Below are 25,157 nucleotides of genomic sequence, written 5' to 3'. Positions count from 1 at the left end.
TTTTTTTTTTTTTTTTAACGGCAGAAAAAAGTTTTTTTTTCATATGCATATGGGAGGGTGTCACGGAAATGAATGGAAAATCCCAATGAGGTGATTAGGTGGTTAGACCCAGAAGCTTATATACTATTTTAACAAATGACAATACATTTGTGGAGAAGTGAGAAGACAAAGGAAATGGGTTTTGAGCTTCTGGGGGTGGCAAATTGTGGAGAGATAAATATATAGGGGAAATTAATGGAGGATAAGGGTTATTTTAGTAAGGTTTGTTATGCAGATTTATTTCAGGGCCATCTCTGGGCTGATAAGAGTCTGGAGTTGTCTCTTGTTCTGCTCATCCTGGTACAAGACAGGGGTCAGGAAATACCTTCATAAAGGGACATTTATGCCCTACTTTTAGGTCAATAGGAGGCGGGTACATAACTTTTTTCTGTGTCTGCTGCTTCTCAGTTGCCTTTAGTTCAAAATAATTCTTATGTGAAAGTGGCATATTTTAAACCCAAATTTATTTACTTAACAATCAGATGGTGTTGACAATATACTAGGTATTTTTCTAAGGCTGAGCACTTTATAGACAATTAATTCACTTAATCCTCCTATCAATCTGATGAGGCATGTATCATTACCCCCATCTTGCCAGATGGGGAAGCTGAGACATGGAAAGGTGAAGTAAGCTGCCCAAGGTGACACAGATAGTAAGTGGCAGAGCTGGGATTCAAACCTAGGCAGCCTGACTGACTCATGCTGTGAACCACGACACCACACTGCTCCATAATGGCATGCTGTGTGACTCTTAGTCCTGCCAAAATTCCTTTCACGTTTCAAATTTCCTACTTGTGCCAAAATTCTGAACTCTCACAATTTCCGAAATCCCAATTGGCAAAGGTTCCAAATGGTACTCTGTCAATCTGCTGCCCTCTGGGTGAGAATAATAATTAAAAAAAATATAGCATGGTACTTAAGAGCTAGGGCCTTGGGATCAGCCAGTCCTGGTTCTAGTGATAACTGAACATGAGACCTCAGCCAATTATCTAACTTTTATAAGCCTCAGTTTCCTCATTTTAAGAAATGAAGCTACTGATATGTTCCTTCTCAGAGTTGTCCTGCTTGCATGTTAAACAGTAAGCAGTAAATAGTAGCTTAAAATAAGTTTAATAATAATATTAATCTCTTAGGATTGTTATTAGGATTAAATAATATAATACATGTAAAATGCTTAGACATGGCACCTGGCACAGTAAGTGCTTGATAAGTGTTAGCTGATATTATTATTATTATTAAATCGTCTTTGACCCAAATTTATAGTTTTTATAAAACCTCATTTAATTTTAAAAATAAAATCCTGTGGAGTAATGAATGTTTGGTATAAGTAGTAGTTACTGTCAGACATCTGAACATCTCTTATGAGTTTACTGGTTGTGTCCAACTATTCTTACAAGGTAGTGCATTGTTTTTGTAATTGGGAGGCAGTCTACATTTTCTACTTAAACAGAATGATGTTAGGAAATACACATCCTAAAGGTCTCCCTCAGGTTTTAATAAAAGATAAAAGCTTACACCACTTGCCATTCTAGTTACTTAGAATAATGTAATAGATCCTGTGAAGATTCTTTTTTCTTACCAAAGACCAGCAGTGATTCTCTTAGTAAAGACAGCCATGGTTATCTGGCCACACATTAGCATCACTTGGGGGAGCTTTTAAAAAAATATTAATGCCCTTTTCCCATATTCCAATATTCTAATTTGACTGGCCTGAGGTGGGACCTAGGTATTTTGTGTGTGTGTGTGTGTGTGTGTGTGTGTGTGTGTGTGTGTGTTTTGAGATGGAGTTTTGCTCTTGCTGCCCAGGCAGGAGTGCAGTGGTGTGATCTTGGCTCACTGCAACCTCTGCCTCCTGGGTTCAAGTGATTCTCCTGCCTCAGCCTCCCAAGTAGCTGGGATGACAGGCACTTGCCACCAGGCCTGGCTAATTTTTGTATTTTTAGTAGAGACCGGGTTTCACCATGTTGGCCAGACTGGTCTCGAACTCCTGACCTCAGGTGATTCATCTGCCTTGGCCTCCCAAAGTGCTGGAATTACAGGTGTGAGCCACCATGGCCAGCCAATATTGCTGGTTTTTTTTTTTTTTTGAAACAGAGTCGCCCTCTGTCGCCCAGGCTGGAGTGCAGTGGCCGGATCTCGGCTCACTGCAAGCTCCGCCTCCCGGGTTTACGCCATTCTCCTGCCGCAGCCTCCCGAGTAGCTGGGACTACAGGGGCCGGCCATGTCGCCCGGCTAGTTTTTTAAATATTTTTTAGTAGAGACGGGGTTTCACTGTGTTAGCCAGGATGGTCTCGACCTCCTGACCTCGTGATCCGCCTGTCTTGGCCTCCCAAAGTGCTGGGATTACAGGCTTGAGCCGCCGCGCCAGGCCTGCTATTTTTTAAAATATAAAAAATATTTTTTTATGGCTGTATAATATTCCATGGTGTATATGTGCCACATTTTCTTTATCCAGTGTATCACTGATGGGCATTTGGGTTGATACCATGTCTTTGCTATTGTCAATAGTGCTGCAATGAACATGCATATGCATGTATCTTTATACGAGAATGATTTGTATTCCTTTGGGTATATACCCAGTAATGGGATTGCTGGGTCAAATGGCATTTCTGGTTTTAGATCTTTGAGGAATCGCCACACTGTCTCCTACAATGGTAGAACTAATTTACATTGCCACCAACAGTGTAAAAGCATTCCTATTTCTCTGCAGCCTTGCCACCATCTGTTGTTTTGAATTTTTAATAAAAGCCATTCTGACTGGCATGAGATGGTATCTCACTGTGGTTTTGATTTGCATTTCTCTAATGACCAGTGATGTTGAGCTTTTTATCTTCTGGTTGTGGGCTGCATAAATGTCTTCTTTTGAGAAGTGTCTGTTTATGTCCTTTGCCCACTTTTTAATGAGGAATGTTCTTTGCATGGTCATGGATGGAGCTGGAAGCCATTATCCTCTACACACTAACGCAGGAACAGAAAACCAAACACCGCATGTTCTCACTCATAAATGGGAGCCGAACAATGGGAACACATGGACACAGAGAGGTGACCAACACACACTGGGGCCTCTTGGGGGGTGCAGGGAGGGAGAGCATCAGGAAAAATAGTTAATGCATATTGGGCTTAACATTTAGGTGATGGGTTAATAGGGAAGCAAACTACCATGGAACATGTTTACCTATGTAACAGACCTGCACATCCTGTATGTGTACCCCAGAACTTAAATAAAATTAAAATACAGACACATGCACATATACACACACACACAAACCTAGAACTTAAAAAAAAAATCTTAGCCAGAACATTAAGTCTAAACAACAATTAACAAATAACAGTGTCAAGATTGGAAAAGATAAATAAAACTGTCATACAACTGTGTACATAGAAAATTCAAGAGAATCTCTAAGTCTATTAAAATAGTAAAGGAATTAAGCAAAATTGCTAGATATAAGATCAATATACAAAAATTAACTGCGTTCTTATATACTAGACACAACAAGTTAAATAAAGTTAAATAAAAGTAACCATAGTATCACAAAGCATAAAATACTAGGAATAAATATTAAAAAGGAGTTGCAAGATCTCTATAGTGAAAACTAAAAATTACTGAGAAAAGTTAAAGAAAACCTAGATAAAAGGCAAAGTGTACCATGCTTATGGATTAGAAGACATAATATTGTTAAGATTTCAATTCTCTCAAATTGATATATTGTTTCAATGCAGTCCCAATCAAAATCCCAACAAATTATTTTTGGCGGGATTTATGAATTAATGATAAATTTATCTGAAAATGCAAAGGACCTATAATAGCTAAGGTCATATTGAAGAAGCAGCAGCAAAAGTACCTTAAATTATCGGATTTTAAGACTCACTATAAAGTTACAGCAAGTAAGACACTGGTATTAGCAGGATAGGTAAATAGACAAATAGAATATGATAGAGAACTCAGAAGCAGAACAACACATATGTAGACATCTGGGAAACAACAAAAGCTGCACTGCAATTCAGTAAGGGAAAGGATAGTTTTCAATAAATGGTGCTGGGTCAATTGAATATCCACATGAAAAAGATGGAATATTGACTCACATCTCACATCATACAGAAAATTTAATTTGAGGTGAATCATAGACCCAAGTGCAAAAGCTAAAACAATCAAGTTTCTAGGAGAAAACATAAGAGAATATCTTCATGACCGTTGGACAGGCAAAATTTCTTCAACGAGCACAAAATCATTAGCTATAAATAAAAGACTGGAAAATTGATATTCATTAAAATGAAGAAATTAGACTTGTTGCGGTGGCTTCAGCCTGTAATTCCAGCACTTTGGGAGGCTGAGGTGGGCAGATCACCTGAGGTCAGAAGTTCGAGCCCAGCTTGGCCAACATGGTGAAACTCCATCTTTACTAAAATTACAAAAATTAGCCGGGCGTGGTGGTGCAAGCCTGTAATCTCAGCTACTAGGGAGGCTGAGGCAGGAGAATCGCTTGAACCCGTGAGGTGGAGGTTGTAGTGAGTCGAGTGACCACTCCATTGCACTCCAGCCTGGGCAACAAGAGCGAAACTTCATCTCAAAAATAAATAAATAAATAAATAAATGGAAGAAATTGTCTGGGCATGGTGGCTCACACTGTAATCCCAGCACTTTGGGAGACTAAAGAAGGGGGATCGTTTGAGCCCAGGAGTTTGAGACCAGCCTAGGCAACATGGCAAAACCCCATCTCTACAAAAAATACTAAGATTAGCCGGGCATGGTGGTGCATGCCTGTAGTCCCAGCTACTTAGGAGGCTGAGGTGGGAGGACTGTGGCCAGGCACGGTGGCTCACACCAGTAATTCCAGCACTTTGGGAGGCTGAAGTGGGCGGATCATGAGGTCAGGAGATCGAGACCATCCTGGCTAACATGGTGAAACCCCGTCTTTATTAAAAATACAAAAAATTAGCCGGGAGTGGTGGCAGGCGCCTGCAGTCCCAGCTACTCGGGAGACTGAGGCAGGAGAATGGCGTGAACCCGGGAGGCGGAGCTTGCAGTGAGCCAAGATCACACCACTGCACTCCAGCCTGGGCAACAGAGCCAGATTCCATCTCAAAAAAAAAAAAAAAAAAAAAAAAGCTATTATTCAGCAATTTCATTCCTGGGTACATTCCATTAGAACTAAGTGCTATGTTCACCAAAATATAAGCATAATAGTGTTTATAGAAATTTTATTCATAATGCTCCCAAATTAAAAACAACTCCAATGTCCTGAATGGTAGAATGAATAAATAAATTGTGAAATATTTGCATAACAGAATACTACCAACAAAAAAAAACCGAATCTATGCAACAACATGAATGAATCGTTCATACATAATGTTAAATAAAAGCAGAAGGCGTAAAAGAGGTTATAAGGTTCCATTTATATAAAGTGTAAATGAGGTAAAACTAATTTACAGTGATAAATATTAGAATAATACCTTGGGGGGTTACTAAGAGAGGACACATGGAAGCATGCTGGGGGTGCAGAAATTTTCTATGTCCTTTTAAAATTTTTTTATTTTTATTTTTTGAGATAGAGTCTCATTCTGTCATCCAGGCTGGAGTGCAGTGGTGTAATCTTGTCTCGCTGTAACCTCCACCTCCCAGGTGCAGGTGATTCCCATGCCTCAGCCTCCCTAGTAGCTGGGACTATAGGCGTGTGTCACCACGCCTGGCTAATTTTTGTATTTTTAGTAGAGATGAGGTTTCACCATGTTGGCCAGGCTGGTCTTGAACTCCCGACCTCAAGTGATCTGCCTGCCTTGGCCTCCCAAAGTGCTGGAATTACACTGTGCCCAGTCACGTTCTATGTCTTGATGTGGGTAGTATTTACACGTGTTTATACATATACAAAAGTTCACCAACCTGTAAATTTCCTCTGCACTTTAAATTACTGTTTAAAAATCACACTTGAATGGGAAATATTGCCTTAGAGTTTCAGTAGTTTTCAGTCCAGATGATTGAAATTAGAGTCTTCAGCTTCAGAAGCTTCCCTTTTCTCGCTAAGATTACTTACCTTCAATGATTTGGTCAACATATTTAAAGGCTTGCTCTACATTTCCTCGCTCGATTTTTTTCTCATCAAAAAGAAATGAATTGTGCTCTAGGGCTTGCTGCAGTGGAAAAACAAACCAAAACAACAGCAAAAGATTTAATCTTGCATTCTAGTAAACAATTTGTTTCCCATCAAAATTCCATGCTTCCATGTTTCTACTGTATCAGATCTTCATTACACCGAGAAAATCAGAGCCAGGGCTGCGTGAAGAGTCAGAAGAAGGCGGACTCAAATGGATTATAGGCATTGGTGACTCATTTTGTACAGTGCTCTGGGAAGGGCTGAGGGGGACACAAGGGTATATAAACCTGCTTCCCACCTGTCCATTGCTGAGTGATGATCTGAGTCAGTTTGGCAGTTAGGTGCTGACTCTTGGGCTAGAGGGTTACTCAAGAGTAAAGAGAGGTCAAGAAGGAGGAGGCTGATGGGGCTCAGGAATGGCCTTGAACGGGTGACCTGAGTTGGATCCTGAATCATTTGAAGTCAAAGGCACATCATAAAACAATAGTTTGAGGCTGAAACCAAGCTGAGGGGCCAAAATGAGCACAAGGCCAGAATGGCCAGGGTGCAGGTTTTCTATCAAGAAACAGTGGAAGATGGGTTTGAAAGGTGGAATGTGGCTGGACTATTAAAGACCTTGATTTGATGCTAAAGAGTTTGGACCTTATCTAAGGGCATAGTGTTAAATACGAAAAGTGACCTAATGACCTTAGTGACTTAGGAAAGTTAATATGTTAGGTAGATGGGCTGAAATGGAAGAAAAGAGCCTCTTTTAGTGGTTTTTGTAGTAAATCTGAAAAGAAGATAGTGAGGACTAGGCTGGAGGGTGGAGTGAAAGTGAGAATGAAAAGAAAGGGGCAGCCTTAAGGGATGTTTAAAAGATAACTGGAAAAAACTTGAACTTGGCAGCTGTTGGGAAGAACAGGGGAGAATTGAAGTGGATGCTCAAGACTGAATCTACTTTGTGGGTGGGGGGGGGGTGGAGGGTGTCCATATTGCTTATGCATCCATCTATCCATCGATTCCTCCATCCCTCCATCCCTCTGTCATCCAACATATGTTTATTGAGCATCTACTGTAGGTTTAGAGCTTTGCTAGGCACTGGGGATGTAAAGTACAAGAGCACACAACATGTCCTTGCCCTCATTCATGACAACTAAAACAAAAATGATAGGTAACATTTATTGAATGCATTCCCTGTCCCAGGTGCTATGCTAAGCATTTTACTGGGATTCTCTCATTTAAGCTTACCATGACCTTTTGGTGTAGGTACTTTTAGAATTACCATTTTACAGATGGAAAAGCTGAGGTATGAGGGGTTTAAAGCTTTTGCTGCTATTAAGAGGCTGCTAGTGGCAGAGTCAGATGATGAATCAAAGTAGTCTGTCTCCAGAGCCTGTCTGTGCTTGAGCAGTAAGTGGGCAGGGAGACAGAGGACCCAATAGTTGTAATAAGTAAGTGTTACATTTTTTTCTGATTTCCACAGTGCTCTAGATTTTCCAGCTGACGGCTTTTGTATATGAGATTATAAGGACGTTTCTCAGGTGTTGCTTATCTGCATTCTTAGCCCATGCCTTGGCAAGAGGTCACAGGAGAAGTGGGCACAGAATGCTTCATTTCCACGGGTCCTTGTAGAAGCAGTGGTGGGAAAGAGGAGTCTAAGCAGGAAAGGACTCAGTTTCTGTCTTGAGGGGCAAATTGCGGGAGCCTTCACTCTAAAACTACAAGTAACACTGAACAAAGTATAGATGGAGCCCAACTTATACTATTTTATGACTCTATAGGTTGAACTGTGCCCCAAGTCCACCACTTAAGTCATTCTAGAAGACATAAAGCGGTCTGACTACCTCTATTGTGATAATCCTTGGCTCTATGTCTTCATAAGCGATCTTCACTTTTTTGGCTGCCTCTCTTGCATGAGCATAGGTATCAGCGGCCACAGTGCCGACGATCTGACCCACGCAAATTACCTGCAGAAAGCCACATGTTGTAATTAGCAAAAACACAGACTCATTAAAAAGAAATTACTGTTCCCACATTCTTACATTTACCTATTGGGTTTTTGTGACCAAAAGCAAGATTATTTTCTACCTATGAGAATAAATTTACAACAGTGGTTTGAGTGGGACTTAGGGGACCCAAAGTTGAATGTAGAAATTAATTATCTGGCTTTAATGATCTCCCTTCTGGTTGTTCTTGGCCACATTACTCACCATTCCCTCAGCATACACAGTGATCCAATTAACCTAACATTCTGCTGGTTCTTTCAATGTTTTATGATCTCTGTTGCTTCTATGACTTTCATGACTTTTGAGAAGTATTCTTTGAGGACTTCTGGCTTTTATCAGAATCTCAAAAGGGTCCACAATTCAAGAGAGAAGTTGAGAATCACTGAGGCAGAGTCATTGGTTTCCAACAAGTCTTTGTGATGTGAACATGGATCCATGGATGGCTATAGTCATAACCAATAATCATTTTGGCATCTCCAGCAAGGTATTTGAATAATAAGCTACACATAAATCACCCACCTCATTCTGTGCATAGAAAATCTCTCCTTGATAGTTATTATCTCCTGGAACATCCTCTGCTGTTATCACGTCAACAACACCTGGAAGTGCCAGGGCTTCTGAAATATCAATTGATCTAGGAGAGAAAATTTGAAGGTAGATATTAAAGTTTCAGGTGCCAATTCCCAGTGATTCCTCAAACACAGGGAGAAACTATAATGGACGTCATAACTAAATCGTGGAGCAATATTCTATGTTGAAAAATGCCAGTATTTAGCAGATGTTCTAACTCTTTCATATCCTTGGATTCTTAACATAACTATGCTTAAAAAATGACTGATTCTCAACCAGAAAAATAAATGTGTATTCTTTCTGTTTTTTGTGAGACAGGGTCTCACTCTGTTGCCCAGGTTGGAGTGCAGTGACATGATCAAAACTCACTGCAGCCTTGGTCTCCTGGACTCAGGTAGCCTCCTCAGCAGTTGGGACTACAGGCGCATGCCACCATGCCTGGCTAATTTTTTGTAGAGATGGAGTTTCGCTATGTTGCCTATGCTGGTCTCGAACTACTGAGCTCCAGCGATCTGCCTGCCCCGGCCTGGGATTACAAGTGTGAGCCACCACGCTGGAAATTAATATTCTTATTTGAATTAAATATATAATAAGCTCTTGATTTGAATGTGAAACTGTGAATGTGTTTCAGTAACATTAAGAATCTCTTTTACTTCCTTACATGATCTTTGCATGAGCTCTGGTGCTGGTGACTGGAGCCAGGAAGAGTTCTTGGTCGATGCAGGGCATGTCATCAATATATACAGCTTCCCCTGTGGTGTGTTTAATGGCCGACTGGTGCATGACTGGGTGTCCAACTGGATCTTGTGGGGGTTGGTGGGGATCCACACACTGTTAACGGACAAAGTAAATTATTTTGCCACAAGGAATTATCATGCCCTGAAAATTAGGTCTGATATATCTGGCTTACTCACGTGTTAGGGAAAAAAATTAAAAAAGAAAACAACCCAAAAACCAAAAAATTATAGGCAACTCCATATCCATGAGTTCAGGTTAATAAATATCCATTAAGTATTAAGTACTATGGTAAGGGATTATATTCTTGTTACAATTCTCCTCTTACCCCCAAAAAGAAGACATCCTAGATTCAGGGTGGTTGTAATAAGGCAGAGAAGGCTTTCTAGAGGCAGTAAATGTTGACTTGGGTTTTAAAGGAAGAACAGGTATTGGGCAAGCAAAGGAGGTAACTAAACTGAAAATGGTGGAGAACAATGATTCAGAATCTAATTCTTGTGTAGCCTTGAGTAAAAGCACAGAAGCTAAACCAAGCAAGTTGTATGTGTATAGCAATAGGTAACATCAGCTGGCTTCAATAGACGTTATCTTAAATACAGTTATTGAAAAGAAGGAGAAGTATGCCTAATGCATACATCTGAATGCATAAACATTAGAAAACAAAAAACCCTGTCCACCAACCTGAAACATCTGAATTCCTTGGGGTGTTTCTATGGGAAAGTCTTCTAGAGCACTCATGAACTTTTCTGGAATGTCGGGAAACTTCTGGGGATCCTGAACAGAAGATTACTTCACAGTTAATTTTACAATCTGAGTGAGCAGCTTGGAAAAACACATGGAGATAAAGTTATCCAATCTATTCTTTTAGATCTTAGATGCCAGTTCTTCTGGGAGAAAGCTCTGAGCTTCAAGTTCTGTAAGCTAGTAGCAGTTGCTTGAATAATAACTACATCTATTTATGTGTACAGAAAAATAAATGTTATTTCCAGGAAGTAAAGATTTCTTTTCACGACAAGGTCTTTTTTTGAATGAATGGAAATATGGATACTTCTAAATGGAGGCTATGTTTCCAAACCTGGGCCACTCTTGTGGGCATGTATCTCAAATAAACAATTGAGGGAGTAGGGAAAGATTAATCTACAAGGATGTTCAATTGCAGATTATTTGTGATAGTAAGGAAACTAGAATTAAGCCAAATATCCAACAATAGGGAACTGATAGTACATCCAAGTACAATATTCTGCAGTTATAAAAAATAACCTTGCAGAAATGCCTTTAACAGCATTGAAAAATTCATGAAATATAGTTAAATAAAAAAAGTTACAAAAGTTTATGTACAGTACAATTCCATGTTTTGTAAAAAAAAAAAGATAAAAATATAAAAGTATGTATTCCAAAATGTTAATAGTGGTTATGGGAGGATTATTGGATTACAGTTCATTTAAAAAATTTTGCTTCTCCATATTTTGAATTCTTTTATAATGATAGAATACATAATAAATAGAAGGTAATATGTAAGATAATATTTGATAATCTATTAAATATGCTTATCTATTAAATATATGATAATTGAATATGTTTTTCTTTGATATCTATTATGTGTTATGTATTGATAATGGTTAATTATCAATACCATTAATATGGATTTTATATGTGATATAATCTATTAAATATACATGTACATATTTTTAGACTGAATATGTATAAAATTATATACTGATTATATATTTTTCTATTGAATATGTTATGTAATACATAATAGAGTATACAATGTATAACAGAATATACTAAAATAATGATAATAAATAAGGTTAATATAATAATAACAAGGACTGGCTGAAATAAGAGAGCAAAGCTCTCAGTCATAAAAGGGTTGTAGGTGTAGTCATCTGTCTGCCATTTTGGGATCACCTCGTGGCTCATCAAGGGGGCGCTCATGATCATGGATCATATTTGGAGAAACACTGCTGTGGGGGTTATTTTAAACTAGGTTAGGCTAAAAAAATAGTTAACAGAAAAGTAAAAACAATCTAAATGTCAAAAATAAGGAATGGATCAAATAATGAATGGTGCATCTATCCCTAAACAAGCCATGCAACCATTATGTCATGATGCCACTGAAAAATAATTAATGTCATTGAAAGATGATTACGTTACTAAATGAAATAAGCAAGCTATACTACACAGTTATACAGATACATACACATATACATATATATCCAGAATGAAGGGTTTCGAAGCACATACACCAAAATAGTAATAGTGTTAATCTATGGGTGATGGGATTATAAAAGAGTTTCTCCTCTTTTTAAACTTATTCACATTTTCTAAATAGTAAAGCATTATTTTAATTTTACTTATTATTTTAACAAGAACACGTTCTTTAAAAACGGAAAAGATATGGATTTACTTACTGAAGGCTTTTCACTAACTGTAGGTCAATCTGATCTTGCATGTTACTGTTTGTCACACAAATAAGGCAAATGGTATAATAAAGTTGTCCCTTTCTCAGCCCAGGGGTGAGGAAGGGAGAGGGAAGGAGAGTAGCAAAGTGGCCCAGGAGGAGACGTTGGAGACTGGGAGCACCACACTGAGGGCCCCAGCCCAGGAAGCCTCCACGTGTTATCAAAGGCAGGTGGGGAAGTCCTTCATGTGCAGATCTGTGCTGAGAATGTCAAGGCACCCTGAAACCCAGAGAAGCCATTTACCATTTGATTCAGTCCTCGCCTCACTTTCAGGTAGAATTTGAAGAGGAGGCTGATGATGAGGGTTCGCCTGTACTCCACCATGCCACCCTCGGCTGCTGGTGGGATGTAGATCTCATCCAGGACCCATCGGCAGGCATCACTCAGCATTTGGTCATCCCATTGCCTAGAAGGAAAGAAAGTTAATGTTTCACAGAAGAAGGCAAAGAGAGAATATCATATTTGGATGTACCATAATTTGGCTTGCAATTTCCCTGTTGCCGGATTTTAGTTTAATTTTAGTTTCTTTACTGTTAAAAATAATCTGCAATTGAGCATCCTTGTAGGCAAAGACAGACACTAAACTGACATGCAAGGAAAGATGGAGAGCAAATTGCATCCACCTTTGAAGTCTAGACAAAATATCTTCAAGAGAGTTTGTTAGCTCTCTTCAGTATCTGATGCAGTGGTTCCCAAACTTTCTACATTAAGTCTTCCTATATTATTATTTTTCATTTCCAGGATTGGGAATGTTGATTTACCTGAAATACCTGGGTTAAAAAAGCACTAAAGCCAAAGCTTCCTGAGATCTGGAACTTTGTTGATCTTGTCCACTGCTGTATCTCCAGCAACTATCCTCCAGCCTGGCATACACACTACGCTAGGTAAATATTTGGTAAATAAAAAATTATTGAAGATAGCAGTAAAATATTTCAGAAATCAATGTTTCTATATACATTTTTGGAAGCATGAAGTTATTTTTGTATCTGAGAAAAAACTCACATTAAGTTTTAATTGTTAACAATGAGTGGATAGAAAGTATTATAGAAGCACTAGTTGGAAACATTTTTAAAAATTACTTTTCCAATGTTAGCGATAATGAGAGCGACAGGAGGGAGGCCATTTAATCTTTTAAACATTTCATCTTTTTCAAATGTGGCTTAAGGACATTTTCAGATGTCTTAGGACACAATATTGGAGACTTACTATACAGGCTAATTAAAAGTGAAAATTTAAAGATAATATCTACTCAAACTAAGTAATTTGTGCATTAATCGCATTGCAGAAACCTGTAATAAAAGAATCATTGTACCTTAAAAAGGGCGGCTTTTGGGTGGCTTGTACTTTATACTTTTTTTCAGTGCTTAAATTTTCTAAATGATTGTATGTATTTTTATCATCAGAAAAAATTCCCCAAGTGCTAGTTTCATTAAAAAAAAATCTAAACTAGAAAGGCCTGAGTATCATGCCCCAGATGCACTATGACATACTTCCCAATGAGCTGCTTGCAGGTTTGGCTTGCAGAGACAGTGGTGGGGCCCACGCTTCCATAGAACATTTGAAGTTCCTTGATTGTGTTTGTGCCGTCTTCAAACTTCACGCTCATCCCAGCATTGACAATGGCAAATGCGTTCTCCTGACGCTGGGCCATCCGGAGTCCAAACACAAAGTGCCACTGGAGATAGGAAAACACTCATAACAATTTAGTGCTTACTCCACAGTCTGCCATACAGCAACACCTTCGATGAGTGGATCTCTAGGCACTGTGACTGACTATAGTTGACATATATGCCGTATATGGGTACTGTCCAATGTGGCTCATATATATTAATACTTAGTCCTTACAACAAGTCTGCTCATTTCCAATTTACGATGAGGAAACTGAGATGTTAAGTAACTTGCACAAGGTCACACAGCAAGTGACAGAACTGGGGTTCCAAGCCAAGCAGCCTGACTCCAGAGTCTACCCTTACTGGCTAAGCTTTATGCTTTTCAACTCTGGATGGTCACATGTGGCCTCAGGCAAGTGACGGAAAAAACTGGCTCTTACTTTTCTTTAAAGTGAGAAGGCTGGGTTAGATCAGCTGGTGCCTTAGGGGCTGCTGAGTTGAATGAGGGGAAGATTGGCAGATAGGATGGCTCTTAGATGGAACTACCACAGCTTCAGTTTCATCTGTTTTTAGTTTGCTGTTCTATGTAAATTTCATTAGAATAAAGAGTTGTATTGTTAAAAAAAAAAAAAAAAAGAAAAAGCTTGAAAACCACTGGACTACTGGTCTCCCCAGTTCTTTCTAGGGGTAGGCCTGTCATTCTTGGTTGAATCTCATGACTAGAGTGGAACATTGGAGCCATGAAGTGGGAAAGCCTCTTTGTGTGGCCAGCATCTTGGCGGGCGTGGGGGAGATATTAAATCCTACCACCATGGACATTGTCAAGGATAAAACATTTCTGTCATACAAAACGCTGGTGACAGAGAAGTGTTTGAGACATGCTGATCATATTTACTCTGCTCTACTGATGTATGGAGACTTTCCTCTCCATTCCTGCTGCCACTGCCCTCGCCACCATCTCCCGATTTATTGCTGGAAGTGCTGCATCAGCCTCCTAGTTGGTCATTCAGTCTTTAGTCTCTCCCTTATTTGATTTATCCTTTAACTTTCTACTCCATTTATGTTCTTAAAATACCACTTTCATTTAATTTTTACTTTGCTTTAAAGCCTTCAGAGGCGGCCATCTGTTAGAACACATACAAACTCCTTGACAGAGCAATGGATGTGTTTAGTAATGGAGCCCAGCTTCCCTTTCAATCTCACTCATGGGCGGCTCCAGCCCCATGCCCCACTCCCTGGCCTCCCAAACTGCCATCCCCAACCCCCAGGCTCTCCTCCCTGCTCTCCACTGATTCAAAGGCTACCATCTTCTATGCTTCACCCCCATCACCCTTCCTCCCCTTTCCTCCCTTTAGGGAAAGGCTCTTCCCCTCACTGAGCTACTCCGAGTGGCTTGCTGTCCACTCATTTCCTGTCTGAGGGTATTAGTTATTTCCTACTTCAAGCTCTTCCTGTTAGATTTACCGATCTTCAAGGACAGGACCCCTTCTGTGTCATAAACCCTTAGTGTCTTCTGGGTTTCCCACACTGTGCCTGGGATATAGATTGGTAGGTGGTTAATAAGTAAATCATTTTATTTAAACTATTTGGTTAATAAATGTTGATTGACTTGGAGGTAATTTTATGATAATGAACTTTCAGCCAGAAACTTGCTGTAGATGATGTTGACCGGATTTACTTAATCTTGGGTAAGATGCATATTTACCTGAGACCGAAAATTCAAGTCACATGAAAAGTTCTCCTTTTGCAAGGCCAGTGTGCCCTTTAGGTAATATAATCTTATAGGACCACTGCCACTGTGCCCTTTAGGTAGACTGGCTTTGCAAAAGGAGAACCTTTCATGTGAGATAGAGCCTAGGATACTTTTAGGGGCCCAGGGAAATGTTTTACTTTTAATTTACTGCAGACTACTAGATGGGGAAGGGAGGGAGGGGGGCATGAGTTGAAAAACTACCAATTGGGTAATATGTTCACCACCTGGGTGATGGAGTCTGTATCCCAAACCTCAGCCTGTCACAACATACTCATGTAACAAACCCGCACCTGTAGCCCCTATATCTAAAGTAAAAGTAGAAATTTAAAACATCTTTTAAAATTAAAAAAAATGAATATAAGACACTGAATGCAGCTTGGATTTATATTGTTACAATCATTTTTATATATAGATCTAGCTATACAGGCATACAGTTTATTTTTTATGGAGGAAGAGATTCAAAAAGGCAAAAGTGCCTAGGGCCCATAAAAGTCATAATGTGGCCCTGATATGAAAGCAAATCAAATGGTCATTTGGAAATTTGCCCCTCCCTGTGTGGCAGCCCAGAAAATCTCCCTAGAGCATTGTCCTGGAAGCCTGTCTGCAGGCTCATTGCACAGGTCAGCGGGGCTTCCCTCGGGCTGGGCAGTGAGTCAGAGAACCCTCACCTGAGTGGAGTAGGGAATATAAACAGATGACACAATCTCTTCTGATTTCAAGTCCGCCTCAGGTGATCTCTCAAGGAAAGGACCATTTAAAGGAATCTGCCGTTGTCCTTCTGTTTGAGAAAATCACCCTTGGTTAGGATGTGCTTATCAAATTGGAGAATATGTTGCCAGTGATAGATGTGATGTGTGGTGGAAAGAGGGTGCAGGCTAGGATCCATGCCTGGTTCTAGCTCCAGCTCCCAAGCTGGGCCTCCTTTGGCAAGTCATGGAAACTTTGGGGTTCTCAGCTTCAGAGTGGCAGAGTTGGTCAGATAAGCTGCAAAGTCATTTCTGGTTCTTACAGACCATTATATACTACTCATAAAATTTGGCCTGGAAGAGCTTTAAAGCTATTTGGAAACAACCTAGTACAATGTATACATTTCACAAATGAGAACACTGAGCTCCAGAGAGGTTGAGTGACCTTTGCAAAGTACCAGAGGTGGAACTGGTGGCAGAGATGGGATTGCTGATAGTCATGAGACATTTAATGGGGATACATTCTGAGAAATGGTGTAGTTAGGTGATTTTGTTGTGTGAATATCACAGAATGTACTTACATAAACCTAGATGGTGTAGTGTACTGCCTACCATACCATCTAGGTTTGTGTAGCAATAGCTACAACCAGGCTACAGGGTGTAGGTATTGCTCCTAGGCTACAAAACTGCACAGCATGTTACTGTGGTGAATACTGTAGGCAATCACAACATAATGGTAAATATTTGTGTATTTAAACATATCTAAACACACAGAAAAAGTACTGCAAAAATATGGTGTTATTAATGTAATCTTATGGAGCCACTGTCATGTATGTGGTCTGTTTTTGGCTAAAAAATTTTTATACATGATTGTGTGTGTGTGTGTGTGTGTGAATATATATACATATATGTGTGTGTATATATATATATTTAAAAAAGCTTACCATACTGTTTTTGACCCATACTTTTTAAATGTAATTTTAATCAAGAAGATATCTTACATTAACAGCCCTATGAGTAATATGCATTTATTTTTATTTCTTTAAGTTTAAATCATTTTCTTTCCACAAAGCTCATGGCATCTTTGAATAAAGAGAGGAGGAATAAGTAATGTGCCCCACAAACTTGATTTTGTTTAAAACAAAAAGTGCTATAGGAAAAATGACCATCTTTATGAATCTCTACAATAAAATATGGCATAAACCTTTAAAGCCACAGAGATACTTCTCATTAATTTTTCTTCACCTGCTTTGATACTGCAATTTAGATTGATCATAAATGTGGCCAAATATTTAAGAGAAATTGTCTACACATAGAACAGCCGGAGAGCAGGATAATTGGTCACAGTTTCACCCTTAGGTTTGAGGTAATGTAAACATAGCCTATGAATCTAAATTAGAAGTACTTGGGTCCCTAATTAATGGTTTACAGCAGGAGCTATATAACTGATAGTGATGAGTACAGAAAAAAAATGCTTAAAGCTTGGTCTCTTACCTTTAGATATCAGATTGATGGCAGCATTTCCTGCTGCTAAAATGGGGTTTAGGTCAGAAAAATTAGGCCGGCTCACCACATGTCCTCCTAAAGTCTAAATAAAAAAAAAGATGGCATTTTAAAAGCTATACTTAGTTATTAGACAAATACGGAATTATGTATACAGGGTTCTTGTGTAAGTTTTAAATTCTCTCGCTCTTTTTTTTTGCTTCATTGAAAGAGCTGGCAGAGTTTGGGGGCAGTTAAATAGATAGATAATATATTGTGCAAGATTCCCACTCCTGACTCCATCCAAATTGACAGCTTGAGAAAATATTTTTCTTCCGTGTGCAATGAAGAGGAACATTTCTTTGAGAACTGACCCTGGTATGCATTTGTCTTTGTTTAGAAGCCTTCCTTGATAGGTATGTTTACTTATGAGGATAGACAAAAAGGGAAGTGAATGGGAATTTAGGGGCTGGTGCCAGCAGGTTAGGGAGAAGAAGGGGTATAGTTAAAGGGAAGAAAGTGTGCACCAATATGCGGTAGGTAGAGAGACTGGAGCCTGGGGAAACCTAAAGAACCAGAACAGGAGCATCGCATTCAAAATGCCTGTGGCGCTGCTGGGGAGTACAGGCTGCTTTGCTGCCCTAAGCCTCAGTAAAGGCTGCTTCATACACAGCCTCGAACAGTGGGCCTTTGAAAGACTTAAGGGGACAAGTTGATGTTGAGAGGAGCAACGTGCTTCAGAAAAGGGACAGAAGATGCAGAAGGTGAAAACACAGTGGGTTTTGAGAATCAGCCGAAGGGCCAGAGGAAATCAGGAGACAGGAAGTATCTCCTGGCACTATTAAATCCTGCTGAACTGCCCGTCATATGTGAAATGAGGAATGATTCAAACTAATCATTTTAAAGTCTTAAATAATAAGAAAGCTCCATAAAGCTAAACAACTGGGGGATATCCAAGAATGGACATGTGGGATACACATGTTTAGAAATTCACCTTGGTGCAAAGGCCTAAGAGGAGAACCAGCCATACAAGAGTATTTTGGAAATGCAGGCTTGTGTTTACTACACCTTGGATAAGATGTTTCATGGAATTTTAGAGCTGGACATAGAGACAGTCTATTTGGTTGAATCTTAGAGATAGTCTATTTGGTTAAATAGAGACCTTAGAGATCGTCTATTTGGACCTTAGAGATAGTCTATTTGGGTGAATCTTAATTTTTTGTGTGACTTTTTTAATCTTAAATTTTGGTGTGATGTTTTTTGTCTACAGTTTTTACTTTTATTTAAAAATTTTAGATTGACAATAATTATATATATTTATGGGGTGCAATGTGCCGTTATGATATATGTATACATAGCGGAACGATTAGATCAAGCTAATTAAAGTATCTATCACCTCGTATATTCATCATTTCTTTGTGGTGAGAATATTTAAAATCTAACTCTTGTAGCAATTTTGAAATATACATTATTACTAATTATAATCATCATGTTGGGCAACAGATCACTAAAGCTTATTTCTCCTGTCTAACTGAAATTCTGTGCCCCTTGACTGACATCTCCCCTTACACTGGGCCTTAATTTTTCAAATGAAGAAACAGCAGCTTACAGAGGTCAAGCGGCTTCTCCAGAATCTTGTGGCTCCAGCACCATAATTTTGCTGTACCATATGTTACTCACTTTGCACACACACATACACACTCAACGTGATGCCTTCATCTTGGGCATATGCATACTCATACTCATATTGTACAGACTTGTTCAACATTGACTTGACATTCCTCTTCAAAGGAATGTTTGTTAAACTGAACAGAACTGTATGACTGTCTATAACTGTGACTTATCTCATAGAACAACAGAACATACGGCCATATTCCTAATCTGGGCTCCTGCAAGTGTCCTCAGATGCTTCAGCAGAGCTCGATGGGTCTTAGTCTTCTCCTTCGGTTGCTCCGAAACGATAAAATGTAAGGCATCATTCAACTGGGCTAGGCTGTATCCCGCACCTATTGTCACCCCTGAAAACACAGTAGTGAGATGTCAGCTTAAAGGAACTGTAACCAGAAGGGGTTGCATGTAAATGGTCTTTTAAATATATCTCCTCTTTTCCTATTTACTTAGAATGACAAGACCCAAAGATAATTAAAGATATTTCTAGCAGCTTGCTTTATTCCCAAATATTTAGTACCAAATCCTTTTCCCCAGTCATGTATACAGTCATGTATGCCGTACATTTTAGCACATATCAACCACAGATATCTGAAATTTATAACTTTCTTTATTTCCAATTTAGTTTTCCTGAATAAATTGATCCAACATGAAAATTCCTGCCATGGTCCTACAAGATGTTTTAAAGATCACCAAGCCTAAGTGGGAGCTGACCTGCACAACGTGTGTGGCCCATCAGCCTGTCTTCCCCAGCCATCTCTTCCTATTGCTCTCTTATCAAAAAGATGACAATAATAGATACCTTCCTGTGCCTTGGGTCAGAGTTTTGTTTGTGGGTGTGCTTACAGAGTATGATTTGAGTAGTGATGTCATCTACTCCATGTATTTTCAATGGGGGCAGTACCGTTGCCAGGCTGGAGTGCAGTGGGATGATCACAACTCAATGCAGCCTTCAACTACCAGGCTTAAGCAATCCTCTTGGCATAGCTGGGAGTATAGATGCAAGCCAGGCTTGGCTAATTTTTACATTTTTTGTAAAGACTGGGTCTCACTATGTTTCCCCAGTCTGGTCTAAAACTCATGGGCACAAGTAATCCGCCTATCTCAGCCTCCCAAAGTGTTGGGATTACAGGCATAAGCCACTTTGCCCAGCCCAAAATCTCACTCTTCTTATATATAAAGCACCTATTTGCATTCAACACCCTTGACATAACTAACTCCGTCTTAGAAGAAGACTCCATTTTGTATTTCATAAGGCACTTTGCCAACAAGGATAAGATGTTTTGTTTAGTGAACAAATAAAAAAATAAAGACTACGTCCAACCAGATAACGACATAAACAAGCACACTCTTCCACTATCCGTTCTTGCCAGAACACTCTGTGACTATAAAAGACTTGGCTTTCAGTAGCTTGAAACGGCAGTTTTAACTGACATCAGCTTGCAGTCACTTACCGTAAAAACTCAGCGTCTGCCCTGAAGGCACCTCAGACTCTTCCCTGCAAGACCAACGGGCTGCCCAGCCCAGAGAATGACTCCTTTTGTCTTCTTCCCTCCCCCTGCACTGGTTCATTAGCCCTTTTGTCCATCTTTTTCCTCTTGAGGTTAAATGTTACTTCACTGTGGAATGTTTAACTTACAACATCTACATATAGACTAAGTATTATTTTGTATGGTTTGCAATATTGACTGTCTTGTGGAGTGGCTTGAGCCTGTGTGCCCACAGCTCTGACTACTGAGCGAACGGGAGGTACTAAGGAGAACTGCCTCCTTGGGAACTCCGTGTAGCTAGTGGCTTTTATGATTGAAATAGCACCAACAAAAGCCTGACTCTGTGGAAAGACACAAATATGCATGGACTTGGCTACCTGTAACCTAAGGACATGTACATAAACAGATATACAGTTTACCTGTGGTATTAAAATTTCAGGGAGGGATGATTCGGGAAACAAAGCCTATCACTCCTTACAGGGGTGACAATGAAGAAAAGGTTGAGAAACGCTGATCTAGTTGTACAGGCTCCACCTCCCCTGTCCTTCTAAAAATAACGAAACCTAAAACGACTAACTAAATACATTTATTTAAAACAACTTAAAAAATAACTAAAAATAACTAAATACCCCCCACACCATCCTCCCAACCCTCTCCCATACCTGGCTGGCCTCCCCTTGCTCTGTCTCTTCCTATGAGTCTGTTAATACAGACTTTCCAATGGGTAAAAAAATGAACAAGCAGACTGACTTCAGCTTGGCAGGTCAGAGGGGATAGCATGACATTATCCACTTGATTTCCATTTTCTCATTGAGAGAGCCCTGTTTTATTGGAGTTTTAGCTCCTATAGCCTGTTCTCCATTTAAAGGTTTAGTGTGGGTAGCAGATGGTGGGATATGTTTTTCAGACAGCCTTATTCAGTGCATGGTGTGGAAGGAGTGAGGGGACCTAGGATTTAGTCCTGACTTGGCCATACGTTAGCTGTGTGATGCTGGGGGAAGCTACCTAAGCCCTTTGGTTCTTTATCTTTGGTAGGATAATGGAAATACCAAGGCTACTTGCTTTGTCCACGTCCCAGGGTTATCATGAGGATCAAGACATAAGAGATGTGAAACCATTTCGTAAGCTGTGAAAAGAGTGTAAAAATAAATAAGGCTGTTGTTCACAGTTATATTTCAAATCTTGTGGCCCAGACTTTTTGTGTGTGAGTGTGTGAGTGAGTGTGTGTGGGTGTGGGAATAGCTTTGACAAATTTGTGAATGAGGGAGTAATGTGTGGCAAGAACCTTTGCTACTGGCTAGCAAATGTCTTCAATTTTCTTATTTGTTCAACCCCTCGACTGGCTGAGCTATGTGGCGTCTTCCCACCACTGTGGCTCCTATGACATATAGTACTCAGTGATGCAGCTGAATGGGTCAGTTTGGAAAAGATCATAGAAGACACAGAGTAGGTGCTCAATAAATAGCTTTGACTGAATAAATGAGGTCAGATATTCTATGAATTGCTCAAATTTGCCCAATGCATGTAATCCATTACCAACAGCCCACCAACACAAAAGATTACATCTTATTTGAAAAAGAAGGTGCTTACCATCATCTGTGGTGTTCACAAAATGTAGTTCTGGAAGCCCAAGTGGAGAAATAAAAAGTGGATGGAATTCATTTTTGAATTTAATGCTGGGTCCTGAAGGGAAAAGTATTTAAAGTAATCAGAAATGCTTGAAAAGGAAGACAATGGATGCCAATAGATGTCGTTTACTGATAAGCCAGAGGGCAAATTGTGACTTAAATGATTCATTTGCAAAAGAAGATCCAAAGCGTTATAAAGGATCATAAATATCATTAATAAAAATGAATTGCATTGATGAACAGTTTAAAAAGAAACACAAATATTTGGGTTACTTAGTCTAGACTAAAGAACATGGGTAACAACCACCTACCCAATTCTGTGTTTCCCATGACAAGCGGGGCTTTGGGGAAATTGGCTTTCAGCTCCAGAAGGTCGTTCAGGGTCGCAGGGGTGATCCATGTGGTTCTCTCCCCTTGGAAGGTTAGCCTTCTCTTGTTTGGATCTTCTGCCATTCTCTGTAGAGAAGCAAAGCCAATTTGTTTTCAAGTAAGGCTCTTGAACAACAAGCTGTGAGTGTATCTGCTGCTCTGGGCATCCAAGCAGGCTGCTGGTCATTTTAGCTTTCTGAAGAATCCCAACTTCTAGGGATCAGGAAAGGGTGGTCTGTTTGAAATTACCCAGACTAATAAGATCTGTGTGGGTACCACTGAATAAGCATCATGACAGGTGTCTGTTGATGACTGGATATAGAATAAACTCTGTCTGTGAAGTGAGCATGTGAAGAGGAAGCAGCATGGTACCGTGAAAGTGGCTTAGTCGGGAGTTAAATCAGAGGCTTCTGGTTCTGGTTCTACTCTAACAGTGACTCAGAGCGGACTCATCTTTGGGGATTGGGGGATTAGGTGGTTTTTTTTGTTTTTGTTTTTGTTTTTTTTTTTTTGTAGGACAAAACTGCTTATAGGCAAAATTAACCTTAAAATAATCCTTTAATCTTTCACCAGGAATAGTGCAAATGGAATGTATATATATGTGTGTGTTTTGTGTGTGTATACATATATACGTGTATATACATATATATGTATACACACATATATACAAGTATATATATGTATATATACACATATATACATGTATAAGTATTTATATATGTACATACATATACACACATACATATTTAGATATGAAGGTACTTCATAAAGTTTGTGGAGAAATGGAATTAAAAAATAAAAATAAGAAATACACTTTATTTCTCAACATAATCTCCATCACAAGACACTTTTGTAAGTGATGATACCAACCATTTAGTCCATCCCTCAAGAACTGAGGGTCTTGGAAATAATCATCTTAATAATGCAATCTGTTTACATTATTAATTGAAGAAAAATGGATGCCTCCTACAGATTTTTTTTTTTTAAGATTAGGAAACATAAAGAGGTCAGAAGGAGCCAAATCAAGACTGTAAGGGGGATATCTAATGACTTTCCTTCGAAACTCTCCCCACAATGTCCTTGTCTGATGAGAGGAATGAGCAGGAGCATTGCTGTGGTGTAGAAGGACTCTCCGGGGAAGATTTCCTGGGCATTTGCCTGCTAAAGTTTGACAAAAATCTCGTAGGAGGATGCCAAAACACCCTCCTAATAAGCAGATGTTAGCATTCTTTGGTCCTCCAGAAAGTCAACAAGCAAAATGCCTTGAGCATCCCAAAAAACTGTTGCCAGGACCTTTGCTCTTGACTGGTCCCCTTGAGCTTTGACTGGGCCACTTACACCTCTTGATAGCCATTGCTTTGATCAGGTTTTGCCTTTGGGATCATACTGGTAAAGCCACATTTCATTTCCTGCTACAATTCTTTGAGGAACTGCTTCAGGATCTTGATCCCACTGGTTTAAAATTTCCATTGAAAGTTCTGCTCTTGTCTGTAGCTGATCTGGGCTTAACGGTTTTGGTACCCATTGAGTGGAAAGTTTGCTCAACTTTAATTTTTCTGTCAGGATTGTGTAAACTGGGCTATCTATGGTGTTGTCCATGTGAGATGTCTATGGTGTTGGCCATGCGAGGTGTCTATGGTGTTGGCTATTGTTTGTGCTGTTAACTATCAGTCCTCTTCAATTAAAGCATAGATAAGATGAATTTTTTCTTTGAAAATTGATGTGGGTGGTGTGCTGCTACAGCTTCAACATCATCTTGTCCTTTCTTAAAACAAGTTATCCTTTTGTAAACTGTTGATTTATATGAGGGCATTGTCCTCATAAACTTTTTGTAAAGCATTGATGACTTCACCATTTTCCACCTAAGCTTCACCCTAAATTTGATGTTTGTTCTTGCTTCAGTTTTAGTAGAATTCATGTTACTTGGGCTCTTTTTAAACAGATATGATATTCTTTTTAGTGCCTCAGACTAGATCTTATTCAGCTGTGTTATAACAAGTTAGTAGGAGTTTACTTTGGTGAAAAAAAAGTTGAAATCCATGTACAGTTTTTTCATAATATGAATTTTTCGTGAACTTGTTGAAGACCCCTCGTATATACACATGTATACATCTATATCTATATCTACAATTTAAAAATACCAGACTTACACCTGGGGTGTCCAAGTTCTCACACTATGCATGGTATATGGGGACTGAAACCTTCTGAGAAGCTAGTAGAATCCCATCTCTCATCTCATACTCTCTCCAAGGCATAGTCATGGAATGGAATGGTGGGCATACCACAGTACTTATATTATTTTTCTTTCCCTCTTTCCACTGAGTGGAAACCATAGAGGTTAATTGTATGAATAGTGTGATGCCATTATTCTAAGTATCATTTGATTTTTACTTCACCAAACTTCCAAAATGCCTGTAAGATATCTTACACTGTGTGACTTTGAGAAAGTCACCTACACTTTAACCTCAGGATCTTCAGCAGAGGGGGTTGAACCAAAGCATCTCTGAGGTCCTGGCAGCACCATTCTTCTAAGCGGCCAGCTTTAAATTATTTATAGGAGAACTGAACAAGTTTCTAAAAATAGG

General features: G+C 39.4%; 1 protein-coding gene across 1 annotated transcript in view; it reads right to left on the bottom strand.

The window, feature by feature from the left end:
• LOC103217617 (aldehyde oxidase 4-like) overlaps window positions 1–25,157 on the bottom strand; it is a 74,419-nt gene that overhangs the window by 23,802 nt on the left and 25,460 nt on the right. The window contains exons 9-20 of the mRNA XM_007965792.3: window positions 22,515–22,659; window positions 22,166–22,258; window positions 19,284–19,435; window positions 17,430–17,523; window positions 15,918–16,027; window positions 13,377–13,561; window positions 12,130–12,292; window positions 10,103–10,195; window positions 9,348–9,517; window positions 8,636–8,750; window positions 7,955–8,077; window positions 6,069–6,165 (exon numbers count right to left, since the gene is read on the bottom strand). Coding sequence (XP_007963983.3) covers window positions 6,069–6,165; window positions 7,955–8,077; window positions 8,636–8,750; window positions 9,348–9,517; window positions 10,103–10,195; window positions 12,130–12,292; window positions 13,377–13,561; window positions 15,918–16,027; window positions 17,430–17,523; window positions 19,284–19,435; window positions 22,166–22,258; window positions 22,515–22,659 — 1,540 coding nt within the window. The remainder of the gene's footprint in view (window positions 1–6,068; window positions 6,166–7,954; window positions 8,078–8,635; window positions 8,751–9,347; window positions 9,518–10,102; window positions 10,196–12,129; window positions 12,293–13,376; window positions 13,562–15,917; window positions 16,028–17,429; window positions 17,524–19,283; window positions 19,436–22,165; window positions 22,259–22,514; window positions 22,660–25,157) is intronic.

The sequence above is a fragment of the Chlorocebus sabaeus genome, chromosome 10, assembly GCF_047675955.1.
Source record: "Chlorocebus sabaeus isolate Y175 chromosome 10, mChlSab1.0.hap1, whole genome shotgun sequence".
Taxonomy (NCBI): Eukaryota; Metazoa; Chordata; class Mammalia; order Primates; family Cercopithecidae; genus Chlorocebus; species Chlorocebus sabaeus.
This window is presented reverse-complemented; position numbering and strand designations above follow the sequence as displayed.